The 19,736-nt window shown below is 60.1% G+C and overlaps 3 protein-coding genes across 5 annotated transcripts; 2 read left to right on the top strand and 1 right to left on the bottom strand.

The window, feature by feature from the left end:
• Window positions 1–1,106: 1,106 nt before the first annotated feature.
• On the top strand, window positions 1,107–15,028 carry RAB5C (RAB5C, member RAS oncogene family). 3 transcript variants are annotated; one of them, XM_080565259.1, is made up of 6 exons: window positions 1,107–1,228; window positions 10,691–10,934; window positions 12,023–12,174; window positions 12,482–12,604; window positions 13,370–13,463; window positions 13,867–15,028. In XM_080565259.1, exons 2-6 carry the CDS (start codon window positions 10,769–10,771, stop codon window positions 13,980–13,982), a joined length of 651 nt encoding a protein of 216 aa, XP_080421385.1. In that variant the 5' UTR covers window positions 1,107–1,228; window positions 10,691–10,768; the 3' UTR covers window positions 13,983–15,028. The 3 variants fall into 3 exon arrangements, with proteins under 3 accessions (XP_080421385.1, XP_080421386.1, XP_080421387.1); XM_080565260.1 differs by lacking the exon at window positions 1,107–1,228 and adding an exon at window positions 3,877–4,003; XM_080565261.1 differs by lacking the exon at window positions 1,107–1,228 and adding an exon at window positions 9,999–10,320.
• A 2,098-nt stretch (window positions 15,029–17,126) lies between these two features.
• HSPB9 (heat shock protein family B (small) member 9) lies at window positions 17,127–17,980 on the bottom strand. Its single transcript, XM_080565262.1, has one exon. It carries the CDS (start codon window positions 17,861–17,863, stop codon window positions 17,279–17,281), a length of 585 nt encoding a protein of 194 aa, XP_080421388.1. The 5' UTR covers window positions 17,864–17,980; the 3' UTR covers window positions 17,127–17,278.
• Window positions 17,981–18,576: 596 nt separating this feature from the next.
• On the top strand, window positions 18,577–19,736 carry LOC308181715 (heat shock protein 30C-like). Its single transcript, XM_080565258.1, is given in 3 exon segments — window positions 18,577–18,837; window positions 18,839–18,894; window positions 18,897–19,736. Coding segments are annotated over 3 exon segments (756 nt in total). The 5' UTR covers window positions 18,577–18,817; the 3' UTR covers window positions 19,577–19,736.

Raw genomic sequence — 19,736 nt, 5'->3', positions numbered from 1 at the left:
CCCCGGTTGCTCGGCCGGCGGGGGGGCCCCAGCCCGCCCCCAGCCCGCCCCCAGCCCCGCTCCAGCTCCGCCAGCTCCCGCTGAACCCCCCCCCCCCCCCCCCACCCCGGGGGTCCCCGCGGGGCCGGGAGCGGCCCCCACCCCGGTCACCGGCTCCGGTGCGGCTCCCCCCCCCCAGCCTTACCCCGCCGGGGACCCCCCCTCAAACACAGGGATTTTGATACCGCTTTTGATACTTTTTTTGCCCAAGAGGGCTTTTTTTTTTAAAAAAATCCGCCTCCCCCCCCCGTCGGCCCCCCACCCCCCCAAGCCCGCCCCGGGGCCGCGCATCCCTCCCGTGCCCGGTGCCCGGCACCGGCTGCTGCCCGGGGAACCCGCGGGGGCTCTGCCGGGGGGGGGGGGGGTTCGGTGCTCAAGGGGGGGGCCCCAGCTCTCGGGGGGGGGATCTCCGAGCTGGGGACCCCCCCCGGGATGGCAGCCGTGCGGTGTCACCCCTCCGTGGTTTCTGTCCCTTATTTTTTTTCCCCCCCAAAGGTGCTCCCCCCACCCTCACCCCCCACCCCGGGCATGACCTCTCCTACCCGTGCCCCCCCCCTCCACCCCCCCCCACGAAAAAAAAAGCACAAACGGGAAATAAAAGCTCTATTTTTACAGCTCCGGGGCACTTCGCTGCGGGAGGGGACCGCAGCCCCCCAAGGTGGGCAGGGGGGCACAGCCCTGGGGGGGGGCAGCGGGGACGTGAGGGAGCCACAGCCCCCATGCTCGGGGGGTCCCCCGTGCAGCGGGGTCCCCCACAAACCGGGGTCCCCCTCCATGGGGTCCCCAGCCGCCCCCCCCCCATGCAACAGGCTCCCCCCCTGCACCGGGGTCTCCCCTGAGCCAGGCTCTGCCCAGCTCCACCCCCCCCCCCCCGCTCCCGTCTCCCCGGGAGCCCCTCCTTTACCGGGAACCCCCCCCCAAGAGGACTACAACTCCCATCACCCCCCGCGAGGGACGCGCCGTGACGTCACGCCGCCCGCACTCCCGTGACAGGGGCGCGCCCCGCTGGGCGGGGAGGTGGGCGGTGACCTAGAGAGGAGGGAGGGGGATGATTGACAGCCGCCTCTACCAATACCCTGCGGGCCGGGAGCGGAAGGGGTGGGCGGATCCGGAAGCGGAACGGGTAAAGGCGGAAGTGAGGGCCGGGGCCTGCGAGACGCAGCCGCGGCGGGGAGCGGCGCTGCGGGCGGTGAGTGGCGGCGGGGCCGGGGCGGGCCTGGGGGGAGCTCCGAGGGGGCTTCTGCCTGGCCCCGACAGCCCCGGGCCGTTCCCCAACTCCTCTCCGGGCCGCGGCTGCCTCAAACGGGCCCGGTTCCCGGGGGCCCGGCGGCGGGGGGGGAGGCGCCGGGGCTCGGGGGGCGCCGCGGGGCTGGGGGAGGCCTGAGGGGGGGGGGGCTGGGGGTCGGGCTCGGGCTCGGCCCCAGGTGGTTCCACCCGGCTCCGGGGGGGGGGGGGGGGGGGGTCGGGTGTCAGCCCCCGGTGCCCCCGGTGCCGCCTGTCATTAATTGGTGTTTTCGCCGTGATTGGGGCGGCGGCGGGCTGCCCCGTGCCGGTGTCTGTGGTGCGCCTCTGGGCGGTGGCGGTGGGCCTTCGGGGCTTGGAAGGGGTCTGGGGAAGGGGCGGCCCCTGCGGGGTGCTGGGCTGGGGGGGGATGGGCCGTGCTGAGCAGGGCCCCGTGAGGGCTGAGCCCGCACCCCCTGGGGGTGGGGGGCTCCGCGGGGCTCGGTGCGGTGTGGGGGCAGCGCTCATCAGGAAGCTGGGTGGGGTCTCTGGGAAGGGATTGAGGTGTGGGGCCGTGTGTGGGGTCCCTGGGAGGGATCCCAGCTGTGCTCAGGTGTAGGGCCATTTATAGGGTCCCTGGAGGGGGATCCTGGCTCCCCCCCAGGTGTGGGGCCGTGGCCGGGCTGCTCTCCCCCTGCACCCTGAGGCCTCCCCTGCTGTGGGCTAAAAGGTTGGACCCGGTGCTTAGGGACGTGGCTTAGCGGTGACGTTGGTAGACAGCGGGTGGTCGGACCTGAGGGCCTCGGAGGGCTTTTCCAACCCCAAATGGTTCCTTCAGGATTCTCCGAGACCCTACTAGGCCGACCGTGTGGGTGCGGGGGGGGGAGCGGCAGGCTCGTGAAGTCCCCGGGGGTGCCGCTCGAGCGTTGCCCCTGGCAATGCCGGGGGGAGCCCTGGCAGCCCCGAGTGCTGCCCCCCCTTGACGCCAGCTCCTCCCTGGTCTGCCCGGACGCAAACCCGGTGCTGCCCTGCTCCCCGCTGCCCTTTAACTCGCTGCTTCGCGCAGCTGCTGCAGCCCTGCCCTCGACGGCTTCCGAACGCGTGAGGGGAATTAGAGGGAAGAGGGCAGCGGGGGTGCTGTTGGAAGTCTTACGGGGGAAAAGCTCCCGTCTCCTATTCTTAGTTTTACATGTGCTGTGTCTCCAAACCCTTGAGCCGCCCCGCTTACGGCGTGATATGAGTTCTGCTTTGTATTCTGTGATGACAACTGAGCCTGATCTAAAGGCAGGACCTAAAGGTGCAGCTTGGTGAGACCAAAAGAGGGGTTTCTGGTTCACGTGGGCGCGGCGTTGCAGTGCTGAGTGAGCTCTCTGGGAATATCCCCTTGACGCTCGCCCCTGCCTTGACTCTAAAAGGGTTTCTGGTCTGTTTTTTTTGGTTCTGCTGGCCGGTAAGGGGGAAAGCTGCGGTGGAGGAGGGCGAGGAACTCGGGGTGGCGGGCCTGGAAGGCCAGGAGAGGCTGTGCTCGGCTCAGGGACTGCTGCTCGGGGCTGAAATCCCGCAGACTTGCCTTGGGTCTCGCAGGCTGCCCAGACAGTGCTTCCGCACCATCTTCCTGGAGGCAGCCTTTCTCTCTAAGGTGCCACGGGCTAATTCTGACTGATCCTTTTTAGGGTAAGGGACCCGGGCTGGTTGGGTGGGCTCCGACACCCTGTGAGGTGAGGGAGCAAGGTAAAAGGGGACTTTGCGGAGAGGGGTTGAAGTTGGAGAGCAGCAGAGGGGGACGGCCAGCTCCTCGCGTGGCCGGGAGCGCAGCGAAACCAAACGTTGTCTGCTCGAACCGGCTTTGGGTCGGTGCCGTGACGGCGAAACCAGTGACGGACTGGGCAGCGCCCGGAGCAGAACTGAGCGGTGTTCTCACGCCGGGGCCGAGCCTCGGGGTGAGGAGTGGTGGTGGTGGGAGGCGTAACGGTCTGCTTCACGTCCACTTCTGGCGCCCCTAAAAGAGGGGGCAGCCCTCGAGCTGCTCTGGGCGCTGCCCCGGAGCTGGTGGCATCCCCCTGGAAGGGCCGGGGGCAGGATGCCAGCAGGAAACGGAACGGGAACGCTTCTGGCGGGGTGGGTGTAGCCTCGAGTGTTTGGGTCAGCGTGCCTAAAAGAGGGCAGAAGGCAGGGACGGCGGCGTCAGCTCTCTTCTTCCCTTGGGATACGAAGTTTGAAGCCCTCTTGTGCAAGTCCTGTGAAGCCGGCGGAGTAACGCCGTGGGAAACGTTCCAGCCCGCTAGCTGGGAAGAGCGGGCCTCGCTGGGAGCGACAGCGTGGGGATGAAAACCGCTCCGTCTGACCCCAAAATGGAGGCTTGCCTCCCCCCGAAGCACGGGAACGAGCTGCTGGAGCAGCCCTACGCAAACAGATAAGAAAACGCCGGTTTTCGTGTTTGCTTTCCTTTGGTGGCGCTCCAAATAAGGAACTGCGGGAGGCAGGAGGTCTCTGCGCGGCCTGGAAGAGATAGTGTGAAGGTCACCGGCCCTGTCGCAGCGAGGATGGCAGTTTTCTGCCCTGCGTTAACGAGCTTGTTGTCTTGTTTGCAGAGCAGGTGCTGTCTGGAGGCTTGTTTTTGCTGCACTCAGGGTCAAATTCGAGCCAAGCCTTTCGAGGCCGCGCCGAGCGCGGGAGGTATGAGAGCCTTTCCTGGAGGGTTAGAAACGCGTGGCTCTACTTTGAGTTGATCTAGGCCGTGCTCGTGAGTATCTTTAATTGCAGCGCATCAGCTCCTGTGAAGCAGGACTGAGTTTTTGTGGTGCCGGGAACAAATGGAAGCAGGCAGGAGCTCTGGGAGGGAGGTGACGCGGGGCGCGGGGTGTGTTGGTACCTGGGATGTGGAGGCTTCGCCCCGCACAGCTAGGGAGAAGCTTCTGTGAGATGAGAGCGATGCATGCAGCTCTCGGAAGAGTTTCGCTGCAATTTCTGCCTTCCTGACGCTCGGCCGGAGGCTGCCCCCTCTCGCTCTGCTCCCTTCTGAGCATCTTTCGAGCGCCTCATCCCCGCAGCTGGCCTAAGAAGAGCTCGACTGAAGCAGGACCGCAGGTTTGTGCTCCGGGCTCTCCCCTCGCGCTGCCCTGGTGAGTTTACTCATGCGGGTGTGAGGTGCCCCCGGTCACCCCACGAGCTCAAACCTCACCCCCGCCTCTTTCCCAGCCCCAAAGGAGGGGCGGGAGCACAACCCCTCAGCCTGCCCTAGCTGCCGGGTTCTCCGGTGATCCCCCAGGGCCCCGGCTGCGGCTCTGAAGCTGTTCCACAGAACTCAAACCCCCACGGGATTAGGCAGGGAACTTCCCTGCGGTGCCAGCGTGGTGACAACTCTCCCTGCTGGCACTAATTCACCGGGGAGCACCGAAACCTGCGGCTGGAGGGACGCACCGGCGGGCGCAATGTCTCCTCACCTCGTTAGGTGTCCTCAGGAACTCCTGGGGAAGAATTACTTCAGCCTAGGGCGCCCTTCTGAAGGGGTTAAACCGGCTACGAGGAGGCTCGAGGGACCGCAGGTGTGGACCTGAGCACTCCCGGGCTCTCGTGCTGCAGGAATGAACTGCCTGGCGGTGCTGCGGGCTCGGGGATGGAAGGATTAAGAGTTAAGATTTGTCTGGAGTCGCTTTGGGCCGGCAGAGCAGCTTCAGTGCCTGGTTGGGGATGTTAAAGGTGGTTGAGGCGGCTTGAAGGTGAGAATCGCAGCTGAAGTCCGCTCGCACTTTGCCCCTGCGGGATATTCGGTGCGCTCTGCGCAGGGACTGACAGGAGCACGCGTGGCTCCGCTGTCCGAAGCCCCCCAAAAATCCAGGGAGATCCTGGAGGCGTTGCTCAGCTCCCAGAGCTGAGATGAGGACCGGTTGCCGTTGAGGATAGAGGCCGAGTCGCTTGGGTGAAGAGGAGCTCACCTGGGAAAAGCCTCATTAATTAAAACAGGAACAAAAGGCCAGAGAGCCGGGCCCAGAGCTGCCTTTGGTTTTGTGCTGGAAAGGCTTTAACGGGGCTTCGGAGGCGGCTGGGCTGCGGCTGGCATCGTGGCACTGTGCTGCGAGCTCGGCGTCCGCGCCGGGTGGGGTGGGAGCTGCGGGCTGGCGGCCTTGAAATCCCGGGTGCTGAAATCGTTTCTGAAAAGCTGCTGGGAAAACCGGCAGGCTGCTGGGGCTGCCTGGGGAGCTGCGGCTCCGCGGGCGTCAGGAAACGGATGCGTGCGTGGAAAGGGGCCGGGGTCACAGGCTCGCTGGGCCTCTTCGGGGCTGCGGATAGCGACAGAAATGTCTGAACTTCTCCTATATAAACCTGAATCACATCCAAGCTAAAACGAACGTGCCTAAATCTTCGGGGTGCTCAGGGAAGAGACTGCGGAGAAGTTGTGGCTTTAACTCCTGGTAGCGGAACAGCCCTGGGAATGGACCTGCAGTCGCTGTCCAGGCTGCTTTGGGTCCGAATCTGCATTTTTCAGGCTGCAGCGCAGCTCCTGCCAGCTGCCACGGCTGGTTCCCCAATTCGGAGCTGTTACCGAGGCTCTAGATTACGGCCCCGCTGGGCAAGAGGCCGTTCCTTGTGCGTGGAGGGAAGTGCGTGCTGGCTGTTGAAAGCTGAAATGTTAAAACGGGGCTGGCTTTAACGGGGCTGAGGGCTGTACTCGCCGTTCCCTGGCTCTTTCGGGAGGGCTGGCTCTGGTTTCGGATCTCTCGCCGCTTCTCTGCGGTGCCGCCCTCACGCAGCAAGGCTTTTGAAGACCGCTCTTATTTATTAGTGTAATTAGGTCGGCATTAACGTGTTGAAAAGGGTGCGTGTTCAGCTAATTGGGGTGGTGGAGTCCTCCTGGCGGCCTGGTAGGTCCCCCCCCACCCTGCTGCTCCTTGCCCATGGATCTGGGTCCTTGAAGTGGCCCGGCTGTGGTGGACGGGGGCAGGAGGCTCCTGCTGGTGGAGCTGCCTGCTCCTTCAGCGGCAGGTGAAGCAAAAAAGCTCTCGGCACCTTCCGGGCTCCCTCTGCCAAGGAATTCATGTAATGCTGTCAGCTATTTAACAAGATAAATATTTCACTGGGGTTTTTGTCTCGAGTCTTTTGAGCCTAAGCCAACAAATCCCCAGTGAAGCGTTTCTTGCGGAGCAGAAGCAGTCCTCGGGTAGCGAGGTTCTTCAGAACAGCCTCCAAATACCGCCGGCTTTCTGCGCAGCCTTCGCTACTGGGTGAACGTGGCAAAAATCAGGTTCTGTGCCTCCTGGCACCTCAAACTCGTGGATTGCCAGTGATGGGGAGCCTCGTGAAGTGATGCTCACGCAGGGGTTAGCGAGGGGTGTGATTACAGTTGTCCTGTAGAGACTGGGGTTCTCGTACGGGGCTGGCTGGGTGAAGTTAAGTCTCGTGCTGATCTTGGGCATCCCAACAGCTCTGGGGTGTGCTCCTGCCCTTGAGTGGGCTGGGAGCGCAGCGGTGCTGGCGTGAGCGTTCTCATTCAGGGCGGTCAGATTCTGAATTCAATATCCGCGGCCTTATTGTCTTGGCAGGGCTTGAATTCAATACTCAAGCCCTTACAGCAAATCCTGACAAACGGGAGAGGCGTTGAGGAGCAGAAACAGCAGGAGGAGGAACTGCAGACCTGGAGTCCTTGGTTGCTGGAGAGCACCAGGTGTGGAAACCTGTCTTTGGAGCGCACAGACTGCTCCAGGAGCCTGCAGTAGGAAGCTCGGCGCTTCTGTATTGATGCGGAGCCCGGCGGGGCAGCCGAACCGAAGCATGTTCCTTCTCGTGAGGGATCTCGTGATATTAAAGCTGCTCAGCTTCATCAGCCGCGAGAAAAGCTAAAAGAAAGGCTGAAGGGGAGACCTGTGAGTCTTGGCTCCGTGAGCATCAGACCCTTATTGTCCTGGCTTCGTGGGCTGGCAGCTGAAGCTGCAGCTCGCTGGCGGAGCGTTGCTGCGGTGGTTTTGGTCTGCTCGGGCCGTGGTCTGGGTGCCGCCGCCGCCGTCCTCGGAGCAGGAAGAGCACAGGCTGCCCGCTCTGCGGGACGGCTGGAAGGGGCAGCCGATGGCCCCGCATCGAACGAAGCCTCCCTGCTTCCCGAACAGTCACCGATGGGTGTGGGCTGAGCCAGCCTGCACCCAGGCTTTTCTTAGTCGAGCCGCCTGGTATTGCTGCGTTCAGCAGTCGAGTCGCGCTTCTGACAGGAACAGAGAAATCCTCGGAGATGTTGGCGTTAGCAAAAGGAGCCCAACAGCCTGCAATGGAGAGTTCTTGCTGCCTGCAGCTCTGGTAGGCTCTCGCTTCAATCCCTTCCGCTGCCCGTGGGCATCGGCAGAGGTGCCGAGAGGCTCAGCCTGCTCAGGTATGTCCTTAGCCCAAGACCCTCGGTGCAGTTAGGGTCACCTGAAGTGCATCCTGATGATCTGGCAGCTTTTCAGGGGGGCGTGAAGCCATGTAATTGTACAGGCAGGCTTGAAACCATCTTTAGGTGGTGACGAGGTGCTCCCAGGTTCCAACTGCCCGGCTGTTTGCTCCGGTCAGCAGCTCTCCGCGGTGGGCCGGGCGCAGACGTGGTTGCTCAACTCCATTGGAGTTCACGTCGCGCAACCAGACGGCGAAACGGAGTGAGGCCCGTGGGATGTAGGTCACGCCGAGACTTGTTTCCTTGTTTCGCTCCGGGAATCACCCCGATCGTGTTTCGGGAGGTCAGAGCTTGGCCGAGGCATGGCTCACGTGGCTCTCAGCGTGCTGTGGGCCGGGCTGGAACGGTGACGGAGCTCACACGCCTGCTGACAGGCCGCCCTGGGAAACGAGCGCAAGGTTAAACAAGCGAAAGCTGTTCCTTCGTGGCTGTGAGGCTGAGGAGGAGCTGCGGAAGGCGGAAACTTCCTCGGATGGGTGCAGGCGGAGGGCTTCTGGTGTGCCCCCCCCCGGCCCTGGGTGCTCCCCGAGCAGCTCCTGGCCTCCGCTGCTTCCTCGCCGTCCAGCAAAACACAACACACAGCTCCTTTTTGCTTCCTATCAGGCTTTCCCATCCTGTCCAAACACGTTCGTCCTTCGGTGGACGAGGGGTTGGGTTCCTTGCAGGGACCCAGCTCTGACCCGCTTGGCGCTGTTCTGCGGCGGGTCCCAGCCCCGCTGGGCGCACTGGTGCCACTGGGCGTGCTGGTACCACCAGCTGCTGCCTGCCAGAGGTGCTCGTGGCGTGCCTGGTTTATCAGGAGCCCTGCTCCTTTCTGTTCCTAATGAACCGCTCTGCGCTTAATGACCCTTTTCATTATGGTAATCCTTTTATATAAGGGCATAACAGCACTCCTCAGACAAATGGGATAATAAAAAGAAAGCGTTTACAAAAGCAAATGTGCTGATGGCCTGTCGCAGCATCTCAGGCACGCGGACTCGGAATAAGCCGTGCCTCCGGATGGTTTGACTCTTCTTAAGCTGCGGGTAGGTCTGACAGCTCCTCCTCATCCAGCGAGCACCGGGCGATGCAGATCAGCCCTGTCCTCCCCTGGGCACGTTAAGCCGTTGGCACCGCGTTGCTGGATGCAGGGTGCTAGCTCGTCGCTTTAAATCCGTCTCGTGCCTTGCGAGGGAACGTGTTCGTTCTTTCACGTTTCATAGCCGGCGAGTGAAACCTGACTCGGCGGTGCTCTAAAAAGTGTCTGCAGGGCTTAAACGTTGGAGCGTTCTGCAGTTGTTGCACTCGAAAGTATGACTGGACTTCCTGATGCTCGGTGATAAGCGTCTTCGCTGCCTCAACCACAGGGCTGGACGGGCCGCCCCAATCAATGGCCTCGTGGCTCGGCCTCTCAAACGTCTCGCCGCACTCAGGGCTGCTCCTTGAGGCTTCTTTCGCATCTCCTCTCTCCGGTGGATGGGGCTGGTGCAGCAGCGGGCTTCTGGCTTGCCTGCCTGATCAAAGCAGCTTCGTGTCGAACGTCTCCATAAGCCGCGGCGTTCTGCAGCAGTTTGGAGGCTGCAGAGCTGGGCTGCCCCCCCCCGCCCCGGGTTGAGCTCTCCGGCTGAATTTGCTGGCTCGAGGCTGCCTGTCAGGCTGTGGGACCGAGCTGAAACTCGAGACACAGTTCAAGCGGCCTCTTGGCAGTCCCAGCCCCACGGGGTTTGCTCTGAGAGCAGGCACTTGAAACTCGGTGTCTGCTCTCCGGTCAGCCTGGTTTGCAGGGGACGCTTCCAGTTCAGCCCCAGTTTAACTTGCTTTAAGCTTCCTGTTCACAGGAGTCCGGTATTTGCTGGCTAAATTCACTCTAGGCGTAGAAAGCGTTTCCTTGGGGACGTGCTCAGGACTTGACGAGAGGAGGAATTGTCTTTCAGGGGCTTTTTTTTTTTTGCAGTTGTCTTTGACAAGAAGCTTGGGCTCTGGGAGCTGAAGGAAGGCGGTGATACGGAGCAGATGCAATCAGTTGCAGCATTTTGTCAATGACAGGAAGTGGGAGTAGTGATGGGTACAGGAAACCTGCCTGAATCCATGTCGCCGTGCGCTCCCGGAGTATTCCTGTCCTCAGCTGCGAGCAGATAACAGCTGAGAGCAGTGAAATGCCCGGGGGAGGGGGGCACGGAGGTGAACCGGCTGCATGCCAGCCTGGCTGCTGCTTGCACCGCCGCCGTGCTCCTGCGCAGCACCGGAGCCTTGGTGCCGTTGCATCGCGTGTAGGTGTTGCCCCTGCACTCTGATAAGTCTGTCTAGACTTCGTTTGGCGATAAGGACCTGCCTGCAGTAGCGATGGGAGCAGCTGCTTTCTGCCTGTGCGTGCAGCCTGTGCCCAGAGCACGGCTGCCGTCACAGCCCCTCTGTGGCAGGCGTCTCGTGCACCGCCTCGAGGCTGCCTTAGGACCACTCTCGGAGGCAGCGTTTAATAGCTGCGGGCCTTTAAGTAACAGTCAGGGCCTTTGAGCTAACACTGAATATAGAAACCTGTGAGCTGGAGGGCTGACAGCCAGCGCTGCTTCCCCTTACGGCTTCCGTGGAGCTTCTGAAGACCTCTGCGTTGATGGTCTGGAGCTGCTATCTTGTGAGCCTGGGAGAGGAGGAAGGAGTTAAAGGTCAGCTGCAGTTCCCTCCATGAACTGAGTAATTGTTTTAATAGACAAAGCTCTAATAAGCCGGCTGGCATCCTGGCTGGTCGCTGCTTGCCTCGCCCTAGCAAGGTGTGTGGCACATCGCAGCGGGGAGGAAGGGCTGTGTTACCGTATCCCTGCTCCGAGGGGGCTCAGACAACTTCAGATCCTGCTGCAGGAGCTGCTGGCGGACAGAAACTACCCGATGTGCTGCGGTGCCTGCAGCTGATAACCTTCCACGGGGGGAAGGAGCCAGCAGCTGCCCGTGCTGATGGTGGTTGCAGGTCAAAACCACCGTCTGGAGCTGGCAGGGCTGCTCCCCGAGCGTGGCACTAACCCTGAGCTCCTCTTCCAGTTGCAACCTGCCTCCGGGTGGATCCAGCGCGCGACCTGCAGCATCCTTAACTCTTGGCACTCCTGCACTTAGACCGCAATGGCAGGTCGAGGTGGAGCTGCTCGACCGAATGGACCAGCCGCCGGGAACAAAATCTGCCAGTTCAAACTTGTTCTCTTAGGAGAATCGGCAGTGGGGAAATCCAGCCTCGTTCTGCGCTTCGTGAAGGGGCAGTTCCACGAGTACCAGGAGAGCACGATTGGAGGTGAGTGCCCGCTCCGAATGGCCGCGGTTACGAGCTGCTGGCCCCACTCATGCAGCCCAGGGGTATCAGAAGTATTAACGGCTACTTCAGTCTGCTTTTTTTTCCTGCTATAAATAGTCGAGGAGCTAGTAACTTTAACTCTTGGTCTGCAGTTCGGTAGTGTGAAGATCAACGCATTAGAGAATAGCGCTATGGCAACCACGAGTGCTCTGCCTCTGAGGTGTCTTTACTCCCAGCACTTGAATTCCTACTCCTAATTAGAACCGAGGCCTTCAGCTTGGTTTATAGCCCTTAATTGCGTTTTCAGATGAGGAGCTGGGTTTTCAGGGTGGTTTGTAGCCTGATGCTGTAAACTAATTCCCCAGCTCTTTCAGGTCTAGTAGTTCTTCAGCTTAAAATCATTAGCGTGGTGCCACCAATGAAAGGTCAGGCAGCACCCAGCTCCCTGGGCAGTGAGGTGGGGAGGTGTGCAATGAGAAGGCTCAGTCTGTAGTAACCCTGTAGTAACCCATGTGGGGGTAACTACAGCTACAAGTAAAGCTTATGGGCAGGCAGGGCTTAAAGCTCTGCTGCAGAGGGCTGTGTGGGCAGTCTGCTGTTGTACTTCAATCCATATCCGAGCCTGGTTGTGTTACAACTGGAATGAAAACAACTGGAACGACAGAGTGGCATTATGCTCACTGGAACAAGAAAATGACCAGTTTCTAAACTGGGGAGCGCCCTGGAACTGGGCTGACTTCAGGGCTTTGGCGGGGGCTGCTCTCCGAAGCTACTCCTGGGGATTTTGGAGCAGCACTGTGTGACCTGAGTGCTGGCTGCTGGGGAAGGAGGAGCAGCGCTGCTGCTCAGCTGGCTGCTGCTTGCTGGGCTCTCGGAGCCACCTTCCTGTTGGCAGCTCGCCGCTCGGCGGCTCTGGGGTTCCCGCGTGCAAGTAGCTCGATAATTCAGCGGAGCTGCAACTTCCACGGCGAGAGGCGCGGCGCTGGCCTGCCTGGGGCTTCTGCCAGCTCCCGTGCAAAAGCAGAACTGCTCGGAGCCGCAGGGGCTCTCCGGCTGGAGGCGAGGCAAACGCAGCCCTTCTCTTTCAGCTGCCTTCCTAACGCAGACGGTCTGTCTGGATGACACGACGGTGAAGTTTGAAATCTGGGATACGGCAGGGCAAGAACGGTATCACAGCCTGGCGCCCATGTACTACCGGGGTGCCCAGGCAGCCATTGTCGTCTACGACATCACTAACACAGTGAGTACTGCACCGGGGCCCTGCCTGTTTATTGGGATGAGGCGTCTACGTCTGTACCTGATGCTTCTTGGCCCCCTGGGGGTGTTGGGTTTAGGGTCCCTGGCAATGCTAGCCTGCAGGTACTGTGTCTTGAAAACTAACAGCCTCTTCCTGGGTTCTGACCAAGGCTGTCTGAGCTGATAAAGGATCCTGCTACAAAGTGCTGTAGAGGCAGAATGCTTCTTACAGGAAAGGCTTGTTCTAAACATATCTCCACTCTGCATTAATAAGAGGCTGCCCTTCCTGACTGCCTCCTGTTTGCTTCCAGGACACATTTGTACGAGCCAAGAACTGGGTGAAAGAGTTGCAGAGGCAGGCTAGCCCCAATATCGTAATTGCACTAGCAGGAAATAAGGCAGACCTTGCTACCAAGAGAGCCGTGGACTTCCAGGTAAGTGGGAATCTGGTTCGGTTGCTACCTGAGTGGTCAGGAAGGCACCTTTTTCATCAACTGGGGGTTTGGTGTCTGTGTCCAAAGTGCTTTGAGGGATGTGATGAAATTTGAAATTCATGCCACTGAGAACCCCCACGATTGCCTCGGAAGGGAATTTTAGCTTGCCTTCTCCAGGCACTTGCATAGCCCTTGGAGCTCTCGTTGGTAACAATTATGATGAATTGATGAATTATGAAGGGCTGTAGGACACAAGCTTGTGTTTTCGGTCCCTGCTGCTGCCTTGCTTACACATTGCTGAAGATAGCACCGGAAGAAATGGTGTTCCTCACCTAAAAGACACCTGAAGCTTGTTTTCTAGTCATCACTTAAGCTCTTAGCTCTGATTGTCTGAGGCAGACTTCCTGATAGGAGCTCTTATCTCACAGACCTCTGCACAGGACTGCTTGCAGTGCATTATGGTGTGCGTTGCACTCCCAGCCAACCAAAGTACAAGGTGCTTTGGTGCTCGAGACATGCTGTGTCCACAAACAGCCTGCGCTGCTGTGCCCTGGCTCTGCTGGGGGGACTCCAGCCATGCTGACTGGTCGGTGGTGTGTCTCCCAGCTGTCCTGGCCAGGCAGGGCTCGGGGCTGGGGTGGGAGTGCGTGGCCTGGGGCAGAGGCTGCCTTCAGCGTTCAGTTTGCCAACAAGTGAATTGTGTGAGGCCTGCTCGGGCCTCCTCCTGGCAGGCTGCCTTTATCACTCTGATGTGATTGTTTCTAGGATGCACAAACATATGCAGATGACAACAGCTTGCTGTTCATGGAGACGTCGGCGAAGACAGCGATGAATGTGAACGAAATCTTCATGGCAATAGGTAACGGTTTGCGTGGAAAAGATGCCTGGGGCAGCTCTGAGCACCAGCAGCCCCCCGGCAACCACGGGAGCTCCTGGGTCACCCGGGTTCTGGAGGCTCTTACTGGAGGACGTGACCAGTTTGCTAGGCTTTCATGTACGGTCACTCGGGCAGTCCTGAGTGCTTGGAGCCTTTGCCCTGTTTCTCTCTGCATTTGTCTGTAGTGAATAAGGGTGGAGCAGAACTAACAGCTAAAACTAAAAGTGGGTTTGTTTAATGTGCTTGCGCTGCCAGCAGTGTCCAGTCCCAGACTTCTTAAGAGGCAGAGGCTTGTCCAAAGCAGGCTGAGCCCAGCTGGTGGTCTACAGCGGGGGAGGAGATCTCGCTTTACAGAGGAGCTTATTAATGTCTTGCTTCTTTCTAGCCAAGAAACTGCCAAAAAATGAACCCCAGAACGCTCCGGGTGGTCCGGGCAGGAATCGGGTGGTGGACCTTCAGGAGAGCAGTCAGCCCAGCAGGAGCCAGTGCTGCAGCAATTGAGCAGCCGATCCCACCCGCCGGAGCCCTTGAAGGACGTGACTGGAATCCATGCTAACAATCGCACTTACCGTAGAGCGGCTGCTGCTGGTGGCTGCTGTGATTTCTCCATCCCTTTCTGATCATAGGCTGGAGGGGAGTTCTTCCACCTGCACCTTTCTGTACAAATACTAATTAAATTCTAAGTCTTAAGTCACTTTTTTAATATATGAACTTCTCTTCCCTCTTCCTGGTGGTGGTGGATGCACGACCTGGTGTCTGCCCAGCCAGCTCATCCCTTCCCACGGGTGAGGGCCAGCAGCACCCAGGTCCCACAGTACTGTAGTTCACTATTGGAAACAAAGGGATATTGAGACTAGACAAACCTTGGTTAAAATTACCCACGTGTAAAAGCTAAGGCTAACACCAGTACGATATGCCTAGAACAACCACTAAACTGTAGCATTAGAGTGACAAACTCTGGCTCTTCGGCCACTTATTGACCAAATCAATTATGAGTATTTTGGGGTGGGGCAGAGGGAAGCAAAACTGGTTTCTTCTGTATTTTGTATTGTATGTTTCTTCATGTAACCAATCAGTATCTTGTCAATATAGTACATACAACTAGCTGCCTGTTGTCTTTATTTGTGTTGGACTCTAGCATGCCAACTCTTTTCTATCTCTGGTTCTGTCGTAATGCACTAATCCTATTGCAACTTTTGCAAGAATCTTGTATAGAAAATTTGTCCTTTTTTTTGATGGTTGTGATGCCACTAACGTTAACCCTACTCTAGTGTGAATACACATGGTTTACTGATGTACAGAGGTGGGGTGGGTGAAACCTCAGCTAACCTGTCAGTGGGAACTCTGTATTGCGAAAGCCTGTAATTCCACACAGTATGAAGGGAGGTATTAAAATGGCTTCTGTTGCCAGACTCTAACTGATGTTGGCTGCTGCCTAGTGCCTAATGCAATGTCTTATGCATACTGGTATTTAAGAGGAACTGTCAACCTAGTCTTCATCACAAACTTCAGTTTCGTGTGATTAAAAGAAAATTTTTATAAACCTACCACGGTCAACAATGTTCATGTTTCTCGACCAAGCCAGAAGGGGAGTGGACCAGAACATCTCCTGTGCTGGAGGCTGAGGTGGGCTAGGCTTCTCGTGGGGTGCCTGACACCCAGCTCCGCAGCCAGGCACAGCTCTGTAAGGGACGTGTGGCCTTCCTCCCCTGCATGGGGAGGTGTGTGCCGCTTTCGTCAAGTCCAAACTTCTTTCTCTTCCAGTCCAAATTTCCAGCTCTCGAGGCAGGAATGCCTGCATGGAGTTGCAGAGAGGTCTTTGCTGCTGCTACTGAGGAGGTTGGAGGTGGTTCAGTGTGCTTGTGGTACTCTGGGCAGCAGCGTACAAGGAAGCTTCAGGTAAACAGTCCTCAGGTAAACAGTGAGAACTGTTCATCACCTAACGCTGTGAGGGTGACTACAGCGCAAGGTGGGAAGAGGTTGAGGGGAGCAGTAGGCAGAGGAATTCAGAGCTTACATCATACCTGGACAAGGGCCAAGCTTAGGGTGAGTGTGCTCAATGTTAGTGGGCAAATGTCTCCCTCTACAGAGGAGGGTGGCATTGGAAGATGTTCTGTCCTGTTGCTGCTGTGTGAGCTTGATCCTTAGAGCCAGGGGAGATGAACAGCTTGGACAAACAGACCTTCCCCTTGCAGCTCTGCTTGGCTGGCTGGGCCAAGTGCTTGCGGGAGTACAAAGACTCTGCTGTGCCTGTGCTTGAGCCTGCTGCTGCTGTCAGTGGGGTGTGTTCGTGCAGCAGAAGCTCTGAGGAAGCACAGCTACAGTCAACTGCCTGACGTCCCTGGGCAGGACCTGCCCTCGGCTTGCAGCCTTGGGGCCGGGAGAGCTCTGCTGGGTAGCTGCAAATGTTCTGTGCAAGCAGCCACAACCGTGGGCTTCATCCCGTGTCCGAGGTCTTGGCACGCTCTGCTCCTGCTGGATTTCCTTAAAAGCTTCTTGGGTGGGAGACTGCAGCCCGTCATCTGCGCAACGGGGAAAGGTCTGGAGCAGTGCAGTGACCAGGTTCCTAATGCGTGGCCGGGGCTGAGGCTGCCTGCGGTGTGCGGGCTCTGAAAACCACAAACGGGACTCTCACCTGCTGCCTCGGGTGCTGCTTGTTTCCATCCCCTGTGCTGGAGCCTGGCTGCTCGTCTGCTGGAGGAGCTCAGGACCGTCGGGGGATGTCTGAGATCCCACTGCTTTCAGCGTGGTTTGTAATCCTGTGCTGCTGGATGGCCCCAAAGCAGGTACCTGTGCTGCTGGATTCCCCCAAAGCAGGACCTGTTGGGCAAGAGCTTCCCCACTCCCACCTCTGACAGTTCTGTGAACACAAAGCAAGGTGCTGTTGCCATCTGCTGGCTTCCTGCACGAGCCTTCTTGGTTGATGGGGCTTCATTTCTGGCTCCTTCCATGCCTCTTGGGCTCCCACCTCCCCAAAGGAGCGGGCGATGCACCAAGGGGGCTGCTGCTGCCCCAGCCTGTGCGGTTCGGCTGTAACGGGCTGGGGTCTGGGGGCAGGGGCTGTGCTCTGCAGAGGCTCTGTGCCCCTGGCACGGTGCTGCCATGGGGAAGGGCTGTCTGAGCTCCGAGCAGCTTTGGCACAAACAGACGTGCCTGCCTGCACGCCTGCTGCCTGCCCGGGCCTGGCCACAAGTCCCGTGGTGGTGGCACGGCGAGCTGGAGGCGGCTTCACCCTCCCTGCTGCTGGCATCCCAGAGACATCTCCAGCAGCCCTTTGCCAATCTGCCTGGGGGAAAACTGGCTGTAATGGGGACGGCCTATTCCTAAATAGGTCCTCCAGCATGGTTACCTTCCTATTTAGTGGCGTTATTCAGGGGTGTGAGGGCTACAGAGCTGGTGCAGGTGCTGGCAGCAGTGCGGGCAGGGGGTGAAGGCAGCTCCCCGGCAGTAGGGGAGAACAGGGCTGATTTCCCCCCATCCTGAGCTGCGTGGCGCTGGCAGATCCCTTCCCTTGGGGTCTGCTGTCAACCCCATTTTGGGCTGCCCTGAGGCACCGGGAGCAGAGAGATTTTTTTCCCTCTCCCTATCCACTGAGGGCTGAGCCCAGCCTCCCCATCAGTCATCCCCCAAAAAAGCACGATCGCGTTCTGTGCAAAAGTATTTTTATTGGGTACAAAAACAACATTCCAGTATAGTGAAAAACATGACATCAGTGCTGATGGAGCTTGTCCGGGCTAGAACCCGACACTTGCTGCTGGCTCCTCTGGTCCCGGTGCGGGCCATCGGGTCTGGTCCCATCACGCCTGGGTTTTGCTGGCGGCTCCATCCTCGGAGGCTGCTCCGGGCTGCGGCGCTGCGGGGCTGACCTGGATGGGCACGTTCCTCTCCGGGGCGGCCGGCAGGGCCAGCCGGGGGGCTTCGATGCGGAGCTGCCCCTCCTTGGACAGGGAGCAGCTCAGGGCCTCGGCGTCCACCTCCTCGGGCACGTCCCACTCGCGCTTCAGCACCTCGTACTTGTAGGAGAAGGAGCCCTTCTCGTCGACGTTCTGCGTCTCCTTCTGCCCCACCAGCACCACCTTCCTGCCCACCACCTTCACCGACAGCTCCTCGGGGGCAAAGTTCTTCACGTCCTGGCAGACGGAGAAACCCTCCCCGGAGCTCTGGGTGGCGACCGCGCCGGCGCTCGGGGCTCGCTCGGCGGCGATGGGTCCTTGGCTGCTCAGGAGCTGCTCGAAGCTGCTCATGAACTGCCGAGCTTTCTCCATCTCCTGCTGCAGCTCGCTGAAGATGGTCTCGGCGTGCGGCCAGAGGGTCTTCACCGTGCCCAGCCGGGTGGCCAGGGAGCTGGAGGCGAATGGAGCGAGGTGCATTCGGCAAAGCATCGCTGCTGCTGGTGCTGCTGCTGCTGGTGCTGCTGCTGCTGCTGCTGCTGCTGCTGCTGCTGGCTCTCAGGCTGTTTCCTCTCCAGGAGGCTGGGAGCGCTATGCCCCGGCTCCGCCGCCTGCAGCTTTTATTTCCCTTCCTGGGAGGAGTGGCCTCGTCCCTCGCGTGGCGTCATCCCTCGGGAGAACAGAGGAGCTCTTTCTGGCCCGTTCCAGCTCATTCTTGTTAGTCATCGCAGAGGAGAGGCACCTCTTACATCATGGCCAACATACCTTCGCCCTTACTGTTGCCGCTCTGTTCTCCTGGATTATAATTAGCAGCATCAGCTCAGCCTCCAAACGGGATGCCTGAGCCACCCCTGCCAAAAATCTGTGGCCTTTCTGCTTCCCAGGCAGGGAGCGGGGCTGGGCTCCTCTCCTCGCCGCCTCTCCCTCCCCTCACCGTGGCCCATCCCCTGCATTTTCTGCCCCCCACCCCACTCACAGGACCCCCTGCAACCCCATATCCCACGCGTGGCGTGAGAGTCGCCCACTCTGGGACCCCCAGGTGACACCAAAGCAAGCCACAAGACCCCCCCACCCCGGGCAGGGTACAGGGGCACTGGGTTTAGGGGCTGGTACTGGCGTCCCCAGCATGGAGGGGGGGGGGCTGGAAAGTGCGAGAGGTGCCCAGCAGCAGTGACGCACGGACACGTAGCCTGAGGGGGTGGGACCGTCCCGCATGCTGAAGAAAGCACAACATAACTCACGCTGTAGCACGGGGCCATGGGGAGGGCTTTGCTTGCCCCCCCCCGTCCCCGGGACCAGCGGTCCCGTGTGCTGCATCACGGTGGCTCTGCAGAAACCTGAGCCCCCGGCGGTGACCGCAGCGCCCTATTTGCGGCGGGTGACTCGTCCCCAGAAGCAGGCGCTGCTATTTCGGCTGCCGGCTAATCAGCCTCTCAAAAATAGGCGATGGCTCCGGGAGGGTGCGTGGGGAGAGAGCGTTCTGGAAGGGGCACACCCCTGGGGAGGCGAGGATAAAACCCGCGCGTCCCTGCCCCAGCCCAGCACCGCTCCAGCCCCTGCGCAGAGCTTCGGACGCAGCACAGCCCCGCAGCAGAGATGCTTTGCCGCCTGCACTTCATGCCTCCCACCTCTGGGTCCCTGTTCCCATGGCTGGGACCCGTCCGCACCCTCTGGCCGCATCCAGGCACCCTCTTCGCTGAGCTGGAGAGAGAAATACGGATGGAGATGGAGAGGGCTCGGCAGTTCATGAGCAGCTTCGAGCAGCTCCTGAGCAGCGGGAGCAGCCCCGGCCGCGCCAGCATCACCGCCGAGCGAGCCCCGAGCGCCAGCGCAGCCCTGACCCAGGGCTCCGGGGAGGGTTTCTCCGTCTGCCAGGACGTGAAGGACTTTGCCCCCGAGCAGCTGTCGGTGAAGGTGGTGGGCAGGAAGGTGGTGCTGGTGGGGCAGAAGGAGACGCAGAGCACGGACGAGAAGGGCTCCTTCTCCTACAAGTACGAGGTGCTGAAGCGCGAGTGGGACGTGCCCGAGGAGGTGGACGCCGAGGCCCTGAGCTGCTCCCTGTCCAAGGAGGGGCAGCTCCGCATCGAAGCCCCCCGGCTGGCCCTGCCGGCCGCCCCGGAGAGGAACGTGCCCATCCAGATGCCGCCGGCGGTGGCACAGCAGGCGGCCGGCGCGGACGACGGAACCGAGAGGGCCAAGGCGTGAAGGGGAGCGCCGCGGGGCCCGGCTGAGCCCGGCTGCTGGGGCAGCCGCCGGCCGCAGAGCGGGGCCGTGCCGGCCCAACGCGGGTGTGTGTGTGTGGCGGGGGATCTCTGGCCAAAAGGCGTGGAATTTTTTGATATTTAATAAATATTTGTGACTTTTA

The sequence above is a fragment of the Anser brachyrhynchus genome, assembly GCF_964034855.1.
Source record: "Anser brachyrhynchus genome assembly, chromosome: 22".
In the NCBI taxonomy this organism is placed as follows: domain Eukaryota; kingdom Metazoa; phylum Chordata; class Aves; order Anseriformes; family Anatidae; genus Anser; species Anser brachyrhynchus.
This window is presented reverse-complemented; position numbering and strand designations above follow the sequence as displayed.